The 16,726-nt window shown below is 41.8% G+C and overlaps 1 protein-coding gene across 2 annotated transcripts in view; it reads left to right on the plus strand.

Moving 5' to 3' along the window:
- epha4a (eph receptor A4a) overlaps positions 1 to 16,333 on the plus strand; it is a 39,025-nt gene extending 22,692 nt beyond the window's left edge. Inside the window, exons 5-18 of one of the 2 annotated variants that reach the window (XM_081374798.1) lie at positions 1,680 to 2,015; positions 3,314 to 3,438; positions 4,551 to 4,710; positions 5,103 to 5,214; positions 7,518 to 7,576; positions 8,275 to 8,388; positions 8,545 to 8,730; positions 11,754 to 11,815; positions 11,924 to 12,133; positions 12,389 to 12,565; positions 12,668 to 12,861; positions 13,493 to 13,651; positions 14,008 to 14,890; positions 15,257 to 16,333. In XM_081374798.1, the coding sequence (XP_081230924.1) occupies positions 1,680 to 2,015; positions 3,314 to 3,438; positions 4,551 to 4,710; positions 5,103 to 5,214; positions 7,518 to 7,576; positions 8,275 to 8,388; positions 8,545 to 8,730; positions 11,754 to 11,815; positions 11,924 to 12,133; positions 12,389 to 12,565; positions 12,668 to 12,861; positions 13,493 to 13,651; positions 14,008 to 14,122 (2,009 nt within the window). In that variant the 3' untranslated portion in view covers positions 14,123 to 14,890; positions 15,257 to 16,333. The remainder of the gene's footprint in view (positions 1 to 1,679; positions 2,016 to 3,313; positions 3,439 to 4,550; positions 4,711 to 5,102; positions 5,215 to 7,517; positions 7,577 to 8,274; positions 8,389 to 8,544; positions 8,731 to 11,753; positions 11,816 to 11,923; positions 12,134 to 12,388; positions 12,566 to 12,667; positions 12,862 to 13,492; positions 13,652 to 14,007; positions 14,891 to 15,256) is intronic. The other variant, XM_081374799.1, reaches the window with a different exon arrangement.
- Positions 16,334 to 16,726: the final 393 nt, after the last annotated feature.

The following is a 16,726-nucleotide window of genomic DNA, read 5'->3' on the forward strand; positions in this document are numbered from 1 at the left end:
GTTCATGCTTCGTTTTTAAAATATCACATTATTTTTCACATATTTAACCATTATTCTACACTGCTCTGTCCCTCCTTGTAAAAACGGTCGGATGATTTCCTGGTTCTATGAAGCCCCGCCCTAAAAAATACGCAATGGGCTCAGATTGGTTAGCTGGCCCAGTGTGTTGTGATTCGCTACTACCACAACAACTCTTTTTCAAAGCAACATAAAATGGCCCTGCCCCCGTTATGTATTGTGTTCCCAGAGGAGGGGTTTATGTAAATATTGGGCTTAGTGATGTCAGCAAGCCCACAGGAATGTCGTGTAGTCCCTATCAGCCGTTTCTGTAGTTCTTAGAAATTTATTTCTTTAAAAGCAAATATCTCCCTTTGCTTTAAACTTTGAACGTTGTAACTTTGCAGATGTTGTTTATGCTCAAACAGCAACATTACACACTAACTAAAGTTAGAAAAGTGAAATCGTGTTTTACCACCCCTTTAATGCCAATCCACCTTATTTTTAACAACAGGCAAGTGCAGCCATTTGTAATTCTAATGTACAAGGCTTTTGGTGTCATCCACTACCAGTTATTTTAGTTGTACAAAAAAAGTATGTTATGCTGCTTGAAACTGCAAACTGGTATTTGTTATCTTGATTTTTTTATGTAGTCTCACAGATTTACAGAAATTTGCTTACTTCCAGGTTGAAAAATAAGGTTGTTATCTCTAGCTTTTCGGATTGTGTCATGTTAATGAAGACCTTAACAATCTCAAATCCTCTGGAGTTTCAAAAGAGAACTCAACAGTGTCTCAAACTTTGCTCAAAGTTGTCAAGCTACCGAAGTCTTGAAATTTCAATCTGAACTCAAACATATCTCATCCAGTTTTATCTTAACGAAATTATAATTTTTGAAAAGCTCTATAATGTATGTTGACAATTGTCACACTTCTTTCTATGTTTATTTCTCCTCAGGAATTTTAGGAGAAACCTCTAATACTTGAATATACTGTACATACCTGAGGACTCAATTGAGCAATACAAGAGCAACTCCTGAGCAATAAAAAGTTCCTCAGAGTAGATTTTATGAGAATGTCAACCTGAGACTGCTGATTTAGAGAACCATATTTATGACAAGAACGTCATTGCTTTGCTGTACCAGAGATGGCAGCGAGGGTGACCAAACTAGCATTTATGAGATCCCTATCAGCAAGTTGCTCAATTATGGAGATGTAATCATTCTCTCTCTCTCTCTCTCTCTCTCTCTCTCTCTCTCTCTCTCTCTCTCTCTCTCTCTCTCTCTCTCTTTCTCGCGGGTTTAGAGTATTTCCTTTTTGCGCAGCTAGCACTGCGTCGCCTGTGGTGCTGGTTTGCCATAAATGTAATTATCTTTAAATTCAGCAGCGCCTGGTTTACGAAAACACCACAGAGAAAAACAGCGCCAATACACACAAGCACACAAACAGACTTGTATCCGTCATCTGCCTGCAGTGGCAATAAAAAGGTGTGTGTGTGTGCGGGTGTGTATTTGCTTTCCATTGAAGATTCCCTTGCCAAGGGTGTATTTTGAGATCAATTCTTGCCAAAGTCATAATCCTGTTTTGTTTGTTCCAAAACTTTCAGATATCACTGCAAATCATGTGCATATTTTGTCATAGAATCTTTTTACTGTTTATTTTTCCAAAATTGTCTTTTCATAGAGCCCCCATCTGCTCCTCAGCACCTTATTTCCAATGTGAATGAGACCTCCGTGAATCTGGAGTGGACGACTCCAGCATCCTCCGGTGGCAGGCAGGACCTTGCTTATAATGTCATATGCAAGCGGTGCAGCTCGGACGGCCAACGCTGTCAGCCTTGCGGCAATGGCATCCATTTTTCCCCTCAGCAGCTGGGCCTACGCACCACTCGGGTGTCCATAAACGACCTGCAAGCTCACACTAACTACACCTTTGAGATATGGGCCGTCAATGGGGTCTCCAAACAGAGTCCTGGACCGGAACAGGCGGTGTCTGTGACGGTTACCACTAACCAAGCGGGTAAGTGTGTGGTTTATGTTAAAAAATTATTGATAAATATGATATTCCCACTATTATGATTTAATTAAATACCAGGATGATGTCATCATGTGATCTGGTCACAAGCTAATGTGTTGAATTTGTCACCACAGTCTAACACTGAACATAGTCATCAACTCCGTAATCAGCTTCTCGTCTGTGAAAGTGTTCTGTCTTATATCACCACAGAGAAATTTCTAATTACTTATTGCCTGTGTCTGTCAGAATGGATTTTTATGGCATTAAACCGCGTGTCGGGTCAAATTGCACATATGTGCATATGTTGGCTGTTCACATTTGTTTGCGTTGAGTGGACTGTTAACTTTTACAAGGTGTTTAATTTCGGGTTCTTGAGAAAGCGTGAGACAGAAAGTGCCTTTTTGTCTGGCTTTTGGGACTGTGTGTGTAGGGCCCCCAGGAGTGGGGTCTTCCAAGTGTCTTTCTCACCATCATTGTCTTGGTGAACTCTGATTGTAATAGCCATGACACCTGTACAGAACACTCTTCAAACAGACCTTCACTCTTGACTGTCTGTTCTTAGCTTTTATGACCCCGTATATCGGGGTTCTCAGCAGATATTGCCCTACAGCACTGAAGCCAGATCTGCTTTTCTCTGCTGGTGCTTGCTAAGGGCTATATCAGTATTACCCTAGTAACCCTTTAACATTTCTCTTGCACCCACTGAGAACTGTATAGCAGCATGTTTTTCTGATTTTCGACAGGAAATGTAAAAATCAAGTTAATAGAAGATACATATTAAACATGGATCTGTTTCTGATTATAATTTTCATCTGTGCTGAGAAACTAGGCCAGAATCGTCTCAGGATCTGGCTTAAATTCCCCTTTGGCAACTGTTGAGTGTCATTGATAAAACCCTAAAGATTACAGATAAGCATGTGCTCCCTAGATGACTACATCAATGGACCTTCTGTAGTAGCAAAGTGGAATTATGAGAGGAGGAAAAGAATCAGAAGCACTCGCCCGATTCTCAGAGTGGATCCGTAATGATTATGATATAATGGGTGCATCACTTTGGTGATTCAACCTTTTTCTGGGAGTTGCGAAGCTGTAATCACTACAGTGTCAGATGCTAACCTGTGTAGCTTCCAGCGTTTAGTTGTTTTTCTGGTTTTCTCAGTTTGACAGCATAAATATCTCCAATCTCATACCTTTTCATTGCTCTATGGCACTATTATGTTTATGTTTCTCTGAAACAGCTTGGTGGTCGGTGCTCCTAGAAATACTAAGCTTTTTCTCTTTGTGATTTTCTTTTATTCCAGCTCCCTCTCCAGTTACCACCATCCAGGCCAAGGACATCACTAGACACGCTGTGTCTTTGGCATGGCAACAACCCGAGAGACCCAACGGAGTCATTCTTGAGTACGAGGTCAAGTACTACGAGAAGGTGAGATGATTCATGTGAAAGTAGTTTCCAAAATTTAGCCCTGATGAGATCTTCCTTGTTGAAAAGACTAGCATATGTGGTCAACAGCATATGTTGTGTTCTGGATGTTGGTGTACAGCCCAATGAGGCTTCATGACTAGAAATCTTGGTCAACCAGCTTCGCCAGAAAAAAAACAATGCTGGTTAATTTTGCAATCCATGGTGGTTTAAGATGGTCTTTTTGGCTGGTTGCTCATCTTGACAGCATGCGATTAGGGGTGTACTTTTGGAAATGTAGTTCAGGATTAGGCCTTGTGACATCACATGTCAGGGACAACAAATGGGAAATATGCTGCTTTGAAACCACAGTTTAAGGTGTAGCAATCAACGTGAAGCCTTCATTTAAGTCCTTTACATGAGCAGTATGATGTCAGGTACTGTACATCAAAACCAGAGAGCTGCATTTTAGTTCAAGACCAGACCAGACCAGACTCACTCACACTCGCAGCAGGAGTCTGGTGAACCGGCGGGTCAGAACAGCATGGGGTGGATAGACAGATCTAGGGTGGAGCATGTGGGCCGTTGGGATAGAGAGAGGATAACAGTGTTCTCCTCTCTCTGCTCCTGCTGTGTCTTCCTCTGGCTGACTGATTACAGATTGCAGCAGTGGTCAGATTCCTTTCCCTTACACGCTGATGTTTTCCATTGCAAACACACTCTGACACACACATAAGACCAAGACACAAAGGTTATTGTTTCGTGATCCAACAATTATAAGCCAAACATTAGGGGACATTGAAAAAAAATAATTAAACTTAGTTCCTTTGCTTGTTTTGGTTCAAACTCGACATTGTTTAAGTGGTTTGGATGTAGTGATGAAACGGGGGAATTTTGAACAAGCAAATTCAGGTTACACCCAAGGGAGCGAGTGAAAACAAAGATGGCAGCCTTGTTTTTGTACAACAAGGCTGCGGTTTTCCCTACAAAAGCCTGGCTGTAGTTTCTGTATCAGACCTTAGACAAATCCCTCTTCCGTTTTGTTTTATCAGAGTTTGATTTCAAATAAAACAGTCCTAATGACCAATCCCACAAGTTGGTTCAACTGTTGTTTCCTTTTTCTCTCATCCAATCAGGATCAAAATGAGCGCAGCTATCGCATAATGAAGACCACATCCCGAAGTGCCGAGATCAAAGGCCTGAGCCCACTCACCTCCTATGTATTTCATGTGCGTGCCCGTACTGCCGCTGGCTACGGAGACTTCAGTGCCCCCTTCGAGTTCATGACCAACTCAGGTAGGTTTCCATGTGCATGTTACCGAGCCGACAATAGCAAGTCTTTGTTTCCACAATTAGAGACTCATGTTGAATTTTAGGGTGGATCACCCATTCATCCGGAAACTATTTCTCTAAAGTAACATAATTATAGCCTATGTGTATGTTTTCCTTTTCTTTACGATAGTTTCTTTGTTTGCTCACTACAAAGTCCCTGGTATTTTTAAAAGCACTTTAAAGCAAACTCTGTAACGACTGGAATGTTTTCGAGCTTTGATACTAGGTTGTTTCAGCAGCTTAAAAGAAACAAGATTTGTTCCTCCCTGATGAAACTAGGCTGACAAATTCAATCTGACACTTTAAATGAGAATTATACATTTGAGATGAACTTTAATATTGTTTTTTTCTCTTAGTTCCCTCTCCCATCATCGGAGATGGTGCTAACTCCACCGTGCTGTTGGTGTCTGTGATTGGCAGCGTGATTCTGTTACTCATCTTCATCGGAGTCTTCATCATCAGCCGCAGGTAAGCCACCCGTCCCAACTGGGTGTCAGTCGTCTCACAGATACTGTCTGAAACAGGAAGCATTCCTCCATCTCTCCCCGTCCCTGTGGGCGTCTCCATCACCTCTCCCTCACCCTGTCTGTCATCCTGAATCAGACTTTCTATCTGTTGTTCTCCTGCTGTCTTCCCCTCTCTCTACCTGTCCATCAGTCTGGTTCTCACGGCTCTTCCACCTTCTCTTTCCCGCATTTTCGCTCTTTATTTTTTCCTGTGGTGTAGCTAGTGGTATTGTGACAGGCCTTTGGCAGCTCTGCCTGATTAGTCTCCACTGTGCTGCTACGGGTCTATGTGCCATGTGTGTCGGAATCCGTAGGGAACACGTACCATTCCCAAGGGAGCTGAGACGCGCGGCAGGACGGCATATGTGCGTACCGTACTCAATCAGAGCAACTGTCATACTCCCACAGGCGAAATGTCATGTTTGCTTTACCTTAATTAAACAACTTTTTCTTGCCAAACTCTCAGCCAGCTACGCTCTTAATCCATCATGGTTATCATCAGCTACGTTTCCCTTTCTGAAGGCCTCCTCCTTTTGTGTCCGATCTGAGTTTCCCAAGACCGAGGTTAGAGCGTCTATTCTTGCAGTGGTTGACATCGTATCATTATCAGCCGAGATAATTATCTTCGCATCCTCAAAGTACCCGAAAGAGAGCCATCACCCTCATTCAGGGTGAAACTAACAATTTGAGCTAATGAATGGGGCTTTTGTTTTGGCCAAGCAGCCATTAAGCACTTCCTCAGTGGAGCCCATCAGTGGGAGATAAGCCTACACCTCACGAGTAGCTCTCACCTTTGGCCTGCTCCTCTCTACCTCGAGGGGAAACCAACCGCTCGATCGTGGAGGTGAAGAAGGGGGGTTACAGCTTCGCACAAAGCTGTGACGTTTATTGCTTCTGTACTTGGATAGCTCACCTGATAATCTCCTTGTTCCTAAAATAAACGTGTACTGGCTGCTCGCGCTGATGGCAGGGCCTCCTCCAACGAAGCCATGGCCCCCTGCAGGCAGAGCTATTTCTAGCTTCTGCGGAGCACTCAAGCATTAAAGCCTGGCCCTTTCCTCCTGTTCTACCTGTGGATATGCCCCTCTCCCTCCCTCTAACCTTTTCTTCCTTCAGTAGCCCCAAACCTTGGGATTCTTTGTCAGCGCCAGAACGCACTAGAAAAACAATAACAGCAGTTGTGCATTCCTGAATGAGCCCCCCTTTCTATATACAGGCAGGTGACCCCATCCCCAGCAGGGAGTCTTGGATTTGGCAATGTCCTGGGCGGGGTTGTTATCTGTTCCATTGCCTCTGTTCTGCCCCCTGCTCCCATGTAGAGGGGTCAGCGGTTGACCCTAAGGGGTCAGCAGGTGATTGGGTGAAATGGTAACTTTGAAGGTGGCACATTCTAGATCCTTTATGTCATTGTGGACAGGCTGAGAGTGATGTTTTAGAAGAGGGGGTGGGATGGTTTTAAATGGAATTTTGTTGCCATTTTGGCCACTTGATGAGTTTGTGTTTACTCATCTGTCATTCTCTCTACCTCATTGCTGTTTGCTCTTTATCTGCCAATCTCTAAATGATTTTTAGATGAGAGGCCAGTGGAGTTGGTTCGTGAACAGACCTTCTTTCTGCTTTGATGATGTAGTCTCTCCCTCTCACTTTGTGCAGCCTCATTGGCTTTACAGATATTTACAGCCCAACTTTTATGGAAAAGGTTTGAGGTCAAAAGTTTCACCTACTACATTGACTGGTCCACCATGTCTGTGTGTAATTCTTAAACAAATGTTTCAGGTGATTTCTCTGAGAATTTTCTTTTATTTCATATAAGTGATTGTTTCATATATCAGGAGACTTAGAGAGCTGGGTTATGTTTCTTGTTATAAATCTCAGATTTTTATCCTAAAGTGCCTTAGTATCTGAAAATCTCAGATATATTCCCATTAAAGTGTTTGATAACTTATATGCAGAACCACTGTTTTTTATTATTTGTTTTAATAATAACTAAAACATTCATCACCAACCTCTGAAGGTCAACAGCCCGCTTTAGGAGGTGTTGTAAAAATAATCAAAAGTCAAATAAGTTATGCAAAAATATTAAGTTAATTTCCCTCGCTGACTTTCACATTGCTCACTTCTGCTATCTAAAAAAATCTGAGCACAGTTTCTGACATTGTTCAATCTCAAAGAATTAATTCCTGTTTGAAAGAAACCAATGAGATTTGTGATTGTTTTTTTCTTCTTCTGTGGATTAAAATCTCTCTCATCTCTGTATGTTAACAGGAGAAGCAAATACAGCAAAGCCAAACAGGATTCTGATGAGGAGAGACATTTACATCCAGGTAATGCAGTGGCCACATAAACAAACACAAACATTAAGCGTAGCGTCAGTTCTGGCAGGTCACGTTAGTTAAGCTCGCATCAGCTGATCCACGTCTACCTATAGGAATACGACGCCTATCACTGTATACATATATAAGCTCCTTCAGTATTATCAGCAGCTATGGCGTTTCTCAGGAGCTAATTAAATGGCTAAATTCAGCAGGCAAACCGCATTATCTCACAAGGAATCGTGCAATCGGGAATTTAGCAAGAGGAATTCATTCCCCACAAGGATTTCACCTCATTCATTCAAGTTCGTGAACACGAGATTCGCCGCATTGATCATAAGTTGCCTGATTTGGAAATTACCTCTTTCTGCATTATTGACACAGGCCTCGATGTGATTCACTCTCCATTCATCTCTGAAAGTCTTCACGAAGCTAAGCTATCAGGTTATGGGCAACATGCTTGTTGCTAATGCTATCCGTGTTGCTTGATCTTATCTAGTCGCTTTCATTCAAATGCTTGTTGGTTGTATAGGAGAAGAGAAGGTTTGTATGTTCTCAGTGTGGTGGAGGACAGACAGAAGCCAACAAGAGAAGGAGGAAAATAGAAAACAGATGTTGTATATTCATCATGTTTTCTGTCTGCCAGCTATCCTCCCCTCCTCTTCTTTCAACCTCCTAACATGTAGGCACCTCTATTCGTTTCTCCACAGGGGTCCGGATCTATGTGGACCCCTTCACCTACGAGGACCCCAACCAAGCAGTCCGTGAATTCGCTAAAGAAATTGACGCCTCCTGCATCAAGATTGAAAAGGTCATCGGCATTGGTGAGCAAACGACCTGCTGTTTTCCTTTCCGTGTGTCTCAGACTGAGTGTAGCTAGACTGTTAAAGTGAAATGTTAGCCCACCGTTCCAGAGATATCTCATGGGTCATTATGTACCGCTTACATTTTTGATTCAAGCCTGGTTTTTCCGTTTAAAGGAGAATTCGGGGAGGTGTGCAGTGGGCGTCTCAAAATGCCTGGAAAGCGTGAGATCTGTGTGGCCATAAAAACCCTCAAAGCAGGATACACTGACAAGCAAAGGCGGGACTTTCTGAGTGAGGCCAGCATCATGGGCCAGTTTGACCACCCCAACATCATCCGACTGGAGGGAGTCGTCACTAAATGTGAGTCCTTTGAGTGTTTAAAATGTGAACAAGCTACTCATTTACTTTGACCACATCCTTTCAGACAGATTTGTTCTGGTTTTGCATATCTTTTGCAAATCGTGACCTTGTTGATTCAAGCTGTGCTTCTCTGCCTACAGCCATCTTTCATGAAAAGTCTTTTTACAAAGTAATGCATGATGATCTTCTAAAGTTTTTTAAAGAATATATTTAAATTTTTCTTAAATTAAATTCAATCTTTTTCTTGTTTTAAGCATGAACCTCCTTAAATTCTGTTAGATTTATACTTTGCAAAAAAAAAACTATAATGTAAAAAATAATGAAAAAAAAAATCTTTTGCAATTGTGCTTCTCACAAGGGCGAAAGAGATGTTTACATATTTTTACAGAAAAAAAGAGACAAAAATGCTTGTTAAGAAAATTATTGTTTGCTGTGTTGTCAGCTTATTTGGCCACCCATCGAAGCTCTGCTGTAGAGCTGATGGTTTTAATTTCTTTAGGTTTTCGACTTTTTCTTTGAGTTTTAGCCATCTAAAGCCTTTGCCTGAGAATTGGTCCACTTTGCTTCAAACTTTTTTACTGGTGATGCCTGCCTCCTGTTAGCATCTTAAATGCCTTTTGGCACCATGCTGAAGGAATGACGCACTCCCTGTTCCCCGATTTGATGATAAATCAACCCTGTCTTTTGTAATGCACCCTTCCCACTACCAGAATGGAATCTTGGCTGACTGGCAGACCTGACATCAAACCTTTTAATAACTCATTATTGATTGAAAGTTGACTCTCTCTCATATGTGTGTTTAAGAAACCTCTAGAGTGTAGTTGTGGCCGGCCCTCACTGTGCGTAACAAATATGCTGAGGACCTGGTGTGTGTGTGTGTGTGTGTGTGTGTGTGTGTGTGTGTGTGTGTGTGTGTGTGTGTGTGTGTGTGTGTGTGTGTGTGTGTGTGTGTGTGTGTGTGTGTGTGTGTGTGTGTGTGTGTGTGTGTGTGTGTGTGTGTGTGTGTGTTCGTGTGTATGGAGCTGTGATTTGCATTTGATGGCTTTGCATTTGACAGCTGGACTGAAGAACACCCTTAGTGTCTTCTCACGCTGATGGCTCTTGTGCTGTCTGGCAGTTCGAGAGCTCTAGAGAAACACAAAGATGTAGATTTTTTTTAGTTTGTTTTGGTAGACTGCATGGAAGAGAGCTGCATTCATATGCAGGGGCTTCTGCAGACATGTAACAATCCCACAATCCCACTGAGTCACATCTTTTCTCCAGACAGCCCTGGCAAATCCCCATCCTCTCTGATGTATTAGTGAAGACAATGCCAACAGATGGGTTACACACAGAGAAAGAGAACAGAAGTGAAACAGAGAGCAAGACAGAGACATTACAAGGACCAGGAGAGAAACCACTCGCGGAAAAATAAATGGGGGAAATTGTTACACTCAACTCTTGGTTACAAGAGCCAAGTGCCATTTTCATTAAGTTTGTTTACTTAGCAAGTACATTAACTTGACCTAATTTAATTTAATTTAATTTAATTCATTTTTAAAATATTTTTTAGGATGGTTTGAGATGAAAATGCATGATACTGTACAATGTGATCAGAACTTTTCCTATAACAGGGCTGGTGTTGCAGAGCCAGCTTAGTGTGAAGCGTTAGAGTGCTGTTTATTATTATCAGCCATTCTCCCATAATCCTTAGCATGGCAGAAGTAGTGTCTTCAGGAAAACTGTTATTACAAACAGACTATGGCTGCCCTCTCTGGTAGCCTACGCCTCCAACTGGGCCAATTAAACCTGTTAAATAAATTACTAATGATGTAGAAATTGTCCTAAATAAATAAAGACAAAATGCCCCTAAGCCTCTGAGAGCGGGAGAGAAACATGATGCCAGCCGTCTCTGTAGAAAGCTTTCACAGACGGGCTTGGTGGGCGCAGTCTTTTATGCGCTGGCATTAAATGCAAAATTGTATTTGCATAATGAAGGCACCACTAGAACACTGCAATGATTCCTCTGAGGTGAAGTGTGTGCGTGTGTATGCGTCTGTGAGCGGCTCTGTGTAGGTGTGTGTGCGTGTGCCATTGTCCTCTATTGTGAAGCCACTGCACTCCATCCTTTTGGCTCCATGAGAGGGCCTTGCGTTGCCATAGCATTGCCTTGTCTCTGTACTGACTGGCAGGTAATGTGGGAATCCAGTCCTGATAGCCTCCAGCAACGGCTGCATTCAGTAAACAAACCCACACAGAAATCCCACTCGCAAACAGGAGCGAAGAGGGGGAGGGAGTGTGAGGAAGGAGGGGCTTGCAAACTAACACTTTATGGCTTGATTGGGAAGTGGCATTCAAATGTGCTGATGTGTGCCTTGAGTGCATACGACTACAAACAAAATAGAAAATTTTGCATTTTGATCTACTTTGAGTTTTGAATCACTATTTGACTGTTTTTGTTCTTGAAGACAGGTGATTTAAGCAGATAATTGGTTTAGTACCCAGATTTACCAGCTCTGATTGGTTCTGAGTAGGGCAAACTGCATCCAATCAGGTGCTATTATGTAGCTACAAAGGATCCGCTGGCTTTAATGTTGCTTTCTGAACAGAAATCAGATTTCCAACTTGGAAACTCAAGTGAAGATTAAGATTAAGCTAATTAAATGCATCCAAAGATTTAACATAGACATACACTACCGTTCAAAAGTTTTGGGTCGGTAAATGTTTTTTAAATAAGTCTCTTATGCTCACAAGGCTGCATTTATTTGATAAAAAAATTATTTAGTTTTCTATTTTAATATATTTTGAAACGTAATTATTATGGCAAAGCTGAATTTTCAGCGTCATTACTCCAGTCTTCAGTGTCACATAATGCCACATAATATGGTGCTCTTATTATCAATGGTGAGAACAGCTGTGGTGCTTAATATTTGAGTGGAAACTGTGATTATTTATAAATCTCTTTACTGTCACTTTTCACTTACATGCTATAAAATGATAAAATGTTCATTTATTCAAATCTTTTTTTTTATTTCTCTGCGCAGGTAAGCCAGTTATGATAATCACTGAATACATGGAGAACGGATCCCTTGATGCTTTTCTCAGGGTGGGTTTTGTTTGTGAGTTTTTTCAAGCACATCATTTTGACCCGGCAGTTGTTAAGTACTGTATTGGCTTAAACATCTTTTAACTATGAATGTTATTCCTTCCATAGAAGAACGATGGGCGGTTTACAGTAATTCAGCTGGTGGGCATCCTGCGTGGTATCGCTTCAGGAATGAAGTATCTGTCTGACATGAGCTACGTCCATCGTGACCTGGCGGCACGAAACATCCTGGTGAACAGTAATCTGGTGTGCAAAGTGTCCGACTTTGGCATGTCTCGAGTTTTGGAGGAAGACCCAGATGCTGCTTACACTACCAGGGTAAGTCTGACACCTACGTTTGAAACTCATTTGTTTGTACTTGTGTTTGCAGCCCTAACACAAGCTTTTTAACCCATTATCTTCAACATTTAACCCGCATGTATGTGGTTGTTCTTACAGGAAGTGTTGTAACTTTTCAAGTAGTATAGAAATGAGCAAACTAACCCCAATATTGAGTGCAAAGCATGTGTGTGTGTGTGTGCATGCGTGTGTGTGATTAACCTCGATGCACGTGTTTGCTATTTCTTTTGAAAGGAAATAACAGGAACCTATCAATCACAGGGAGGCAAGATTCCTATTCGCTGGACCGCCCCTGAAGCCATTACATACAGAAAGTTCACCTCCGCCTCCGACGTGTGGAGTTACGGCATCGTCATGTGGGAAGTGATGTCATACGGAGAGCGGCCATACTGGGACATGAGTAACCAGGATGTAAGTGTTTTATAAGTAATGGACGAGGTTGATTCAGAGCTTAAATGTTTAAATGTTCCGCTGTTGTGTTTAACTTCCCATTTGGATCCTTCTCTGTCTCAGGTGATAAAGGCAATTGAGGAAGGCTATAGGCTGCCTCCACCCATGGACTGTCCAGTTTCTTTGCACCAGTTGATGCTGGATTGTTGGCAGAAAGAGCGCGCTGAAAGGCCAAAGTTCAGCCAAATTGTCAACATGCTGGACAAACTTATCCGCAACCCCAACAGCCTGAAAAGGAAGGGAGGAGAGATAGCCAGGTAATAAATAAAATCTCTGTCACATAAGCCAAAGAGTTGTATTTATAATAATTTTAAAAAATCCTTACAGTTACAATAGGGTTTCAGTGCTTTGCATATTTTTTTTTTTTTTTTGTAATACAGCCTCCAAAAAAAATATATATATTTTTTTAAATAATATAAGTTGCATTTGTTATTAAATACAAAAATATGTCAATCTTTTTTTGAGAGAGTATCTGGTTTAAATATTTAAAGTTTGATGTAAAATGTCTATGTATAATTTTTTTTTTTTGGAAGTTGCATCCAATTATTATTATTGTTATTAGTGTTATTTCATTACAATAATAATTTCATTTTAAAATCCACTTGGCTCAAAATCTTTGCTCAGTTTGAATGGGCATGCCGCTTCTCATATAGGCCAAGTTCTTGGGTCCAGTCTCCAGTGATTACATTGCTGTAAATGTGTTTTCAGCTGTGGCACATAAGTGCATGTTAAACGCATGACTGGCAGTGTTATATAAACGTTTTCCAATGAAGTGATGCTCACAGCAATAAAGTCTTTTATAGTTCTTTCATACGTTGTTCAAAGTGGGCAACACATAGCCAGCCCAAGCTCTTGGGGCTCCTAACTAAGTCTTTTCTCCTTTTCTAGACCCAACACCACCCTCCTGGAGCCCAGCAGCCCAGAATTCACATCTACCCTGGGATCAGTTGCCGATTGGCTGCAGGCCATCAACATGGAACGTTACAGAGACAACTTCACTGCTGCTGGCTACACCACCCCAGAGGCTGTGGTCCACATGACACAAGAGTGAGTCACGTGACCAAATAATGGGCACTATTAAGGTGTTAGGAGATGTGTGATGTGTGTATGTTGGCTTCGGGCATACTTTTGACTAATACAAGGGAAAGAAACCCAACTCTTAAATCAGCGCTCAGGGATACACGGTCCTGACGTATGGGTTCAGTAGTCACATGTCCGTGCAAAACTCCTGTAGATGCCAACGAAGCATTGAGAACTTCTACTTTGGCATTCAAATGTTCAGCCAGGATCAAGTTCTTAGATTTCATGTTAAAAGCAAATTAGGAGAGGGACAAAAAAAAAAGTTTGCTGAGAGAAAATTAAACATGTTCTCATCTGCTCTGTCTTGTTTTTCATTGGAACAGAGACATGGCCAGGATAGGGATCTCCTCTGCCGCACATCAGGATAAGATCCTCAACAGTGCACAAGGAATGCTGTCCCAGATGCAACAAATGCAAGACAGGATGGTTCCTGTCTGAACCCATGGGATCAGAACACACAAACTCGAAACATACTTTTGGACTTCTTTTTTTATTTTGGTTCTAAGAAAATCCATTTACCTCATCCATGCACTTTAAATTAAATTTTGGGGGAAAAAATAAAACAGAAAACCATTTCAGAGGAACGATACAGCACTTTTCTTTCAATAATGCCATCCCCGCAGCCGAGTCAAGAGGATCGTCCCGCGCTGTATTGATGCTCTGGATATGATTGTAGGAAACTTTTAATTTCAGTGAGACTACGAAGAAGTTTCTCTGTTCATTAATTTGATTTTTTTGTATGTATGTGCCTGTAAGTAAATGTATAAATAGTACTGGATTTTTGCCATTTCATGGTTACTTGAGTCAGCGGCACCTGGCGGGAATTTAACACACAAAATGGAGACGTCGGAGATAGAGATTATATGCACTCTTTACCGCTTTTTTCCGGGGATTTCACAGAGGCATTCATCTTCCAAACATCCACAATGGAAGACCAGTTCTGGAAGGTCTCCAGGTCTCCCCACCCTCAGAATGGAATATCTGTCTCCACTCCGCAATTCTCCACACCGCTCTGCTTGGCCTGGGTTGGAATAGAAAAATCGGCCCTCAGTTTACATCTTTCTCTCTCCACCTCGGTCTCCACGGTTTTTCCCTGTTCAATCCATGCCCTCTCTCTCCTCGCCTCTCTGTCTCCGGAGACCTTCGGCGGGCCGTGAAATCAACACATGTCTCCCTTACTGGAAGTTCCATCAGAGCTGAGCTAAGGTAAGCACAAAGTAACAAGTTCTACCCAATGTTTATGGGATCTGCTCTACTTCCTCTCTATCCCCTACAGTTATTTATCCGCTCATTAGTTGGGATTAGAACCAGTACCGATGGACACAAGGGATATATATATTGGTGCTGTTTGATGGGATGAGCTCAAAATGAAAACAGCGCCAACGATGTAAAATGTGTTTTTCCCAGACTCCCCAGCAACAGAGCAAACAGAGCAATTTCAGTTTCCATACTCTGTGGATTACTCCAATTAATGCTGCGTTTGTGTGTTCTGGTCTGTTTACAGGACGCGCTTTGAATCCCTGAATCATAATCATTTTCTATTTCTCTCTCTCTCTCTCTCTCTCGCTCCAGAGTCACCTTCACACATCTGCTCCGCAGCGATATCCTTGCATCCATTGCGGTTTCAATAACTACATTTACTTGACACCGGGACAAAGGACTTCAGTTCCCATGATTTTCAGCAAATGCTGAACGCTTCCACGACTGGAGACTGAAAACATGACAAACAACCCGAGGAGCGGTTTAGGGCCCTTCGGTTGTCTCCTCAGAGATTCGATGAGCGATATAATGAACATTTTCATTTGGTCTCACTCTTGACAGGAAAAACTCTCCGTTCTCACTGCAGCGTGTTGCTGTTTTCTTTGAAGGATGACGGTTTGTTTTGAGGCGCATACACAAAGGACAAGAGCACATGATGTGTGCTAAGACTGCAGAACTTTGTGGCTGCTCTCTGGAGACCGACATACTGGATTTGTTTGCTATATACATACACTAAGTCACTGCTGTTCTTCGCTTCTTACCAATGCTGGAGATTGTAACTAAAAAACACGCCACATTTATTTGGGTCCTTTGACTCAAATGAAACTATTTCAATGCTAATTCGAATGGTCTGAATGCGGACTGCAAGAAGAGGCACGTTATTTGTACCTAAAATAAACTTATTACAGAAATGTTTATAAAAAAGGGAAAAAAAACGTAACATTTCAAGTGTGCTCTGTTTCACGTCAACCACATCCATCCTTCCAATCTGAGAGACTTCTTGTTAATGTGACGCATTCTCGTATGAAATGCTTTTGACTTTGCTTTCTTCCTGTTTCATCTTTCGATATTCCCTCCTTACCTGTTTAGGACCTCTTTGGAATATGCAATGAATGTGAGAGGAGAGAAATTCAATAGAATGTACCGTGCCAAGTCTCCTAATGTAGTTTATTCCGAAAGAACACTAACAATTCACATTTTTGCCCAGATGATCTAGACATTTTAGGTTTAAGGTTGTGCACAATTGTGTCATCGGTTTCCCTCTCTTCCATTTTTTATTTGATGAATTTAGGTACATGAAACGTCATTTATTTATGGTCTTTTTTATCTAGTTTGTAAATTGTAAAATAGAGCTATGAGAGAAATAAATGATTGCCAAGTGCATTGTTATTAATGTCTAAAGTGATTTATGTGGCTAATTCCACTAATTCTCCAAAACGGATTGCTGGAAAGGTATTTGGATGAGGAGTCTGATGAGGTATTCTCACATGGAGAGAAATGGATCCCGTGTTTATAGCCACATAAAGTGGCAGCCGAGGGTGAGAGCGGACAGTTGGCTCCAATGCTGGTCACATATTTCTATTACATTTTGGCCGCAGTTGAAACGAAACGGTCGAATGTGGTGGTATAAACAGGTTTGCCGGTCTTGCCAGTAGCATTCAGATTATTCTGAGTTTCCTCTTCTCCTTTTCACCCATCATTCCTCTCCTCGTCTCTTTCAGCTCGAGCTTGGAGTGAGTGTTTGTGTAAACGCTGATTGGGAGTAAAAGCAACTTGGCAGGG

The sequence above is a fragment of the Scardinius erythrophthalmus genome, assembly GCF_964197995.2.
Source record: "Scardinius erythrophthalmus genome assembly, chromosome: 9".
NCBI lineage: Eukaryota > Metazoa > Chordata > Actinopteri > Cypriniformes > Leuciscidae > Scardinius > Scardinius erythrophthalmus.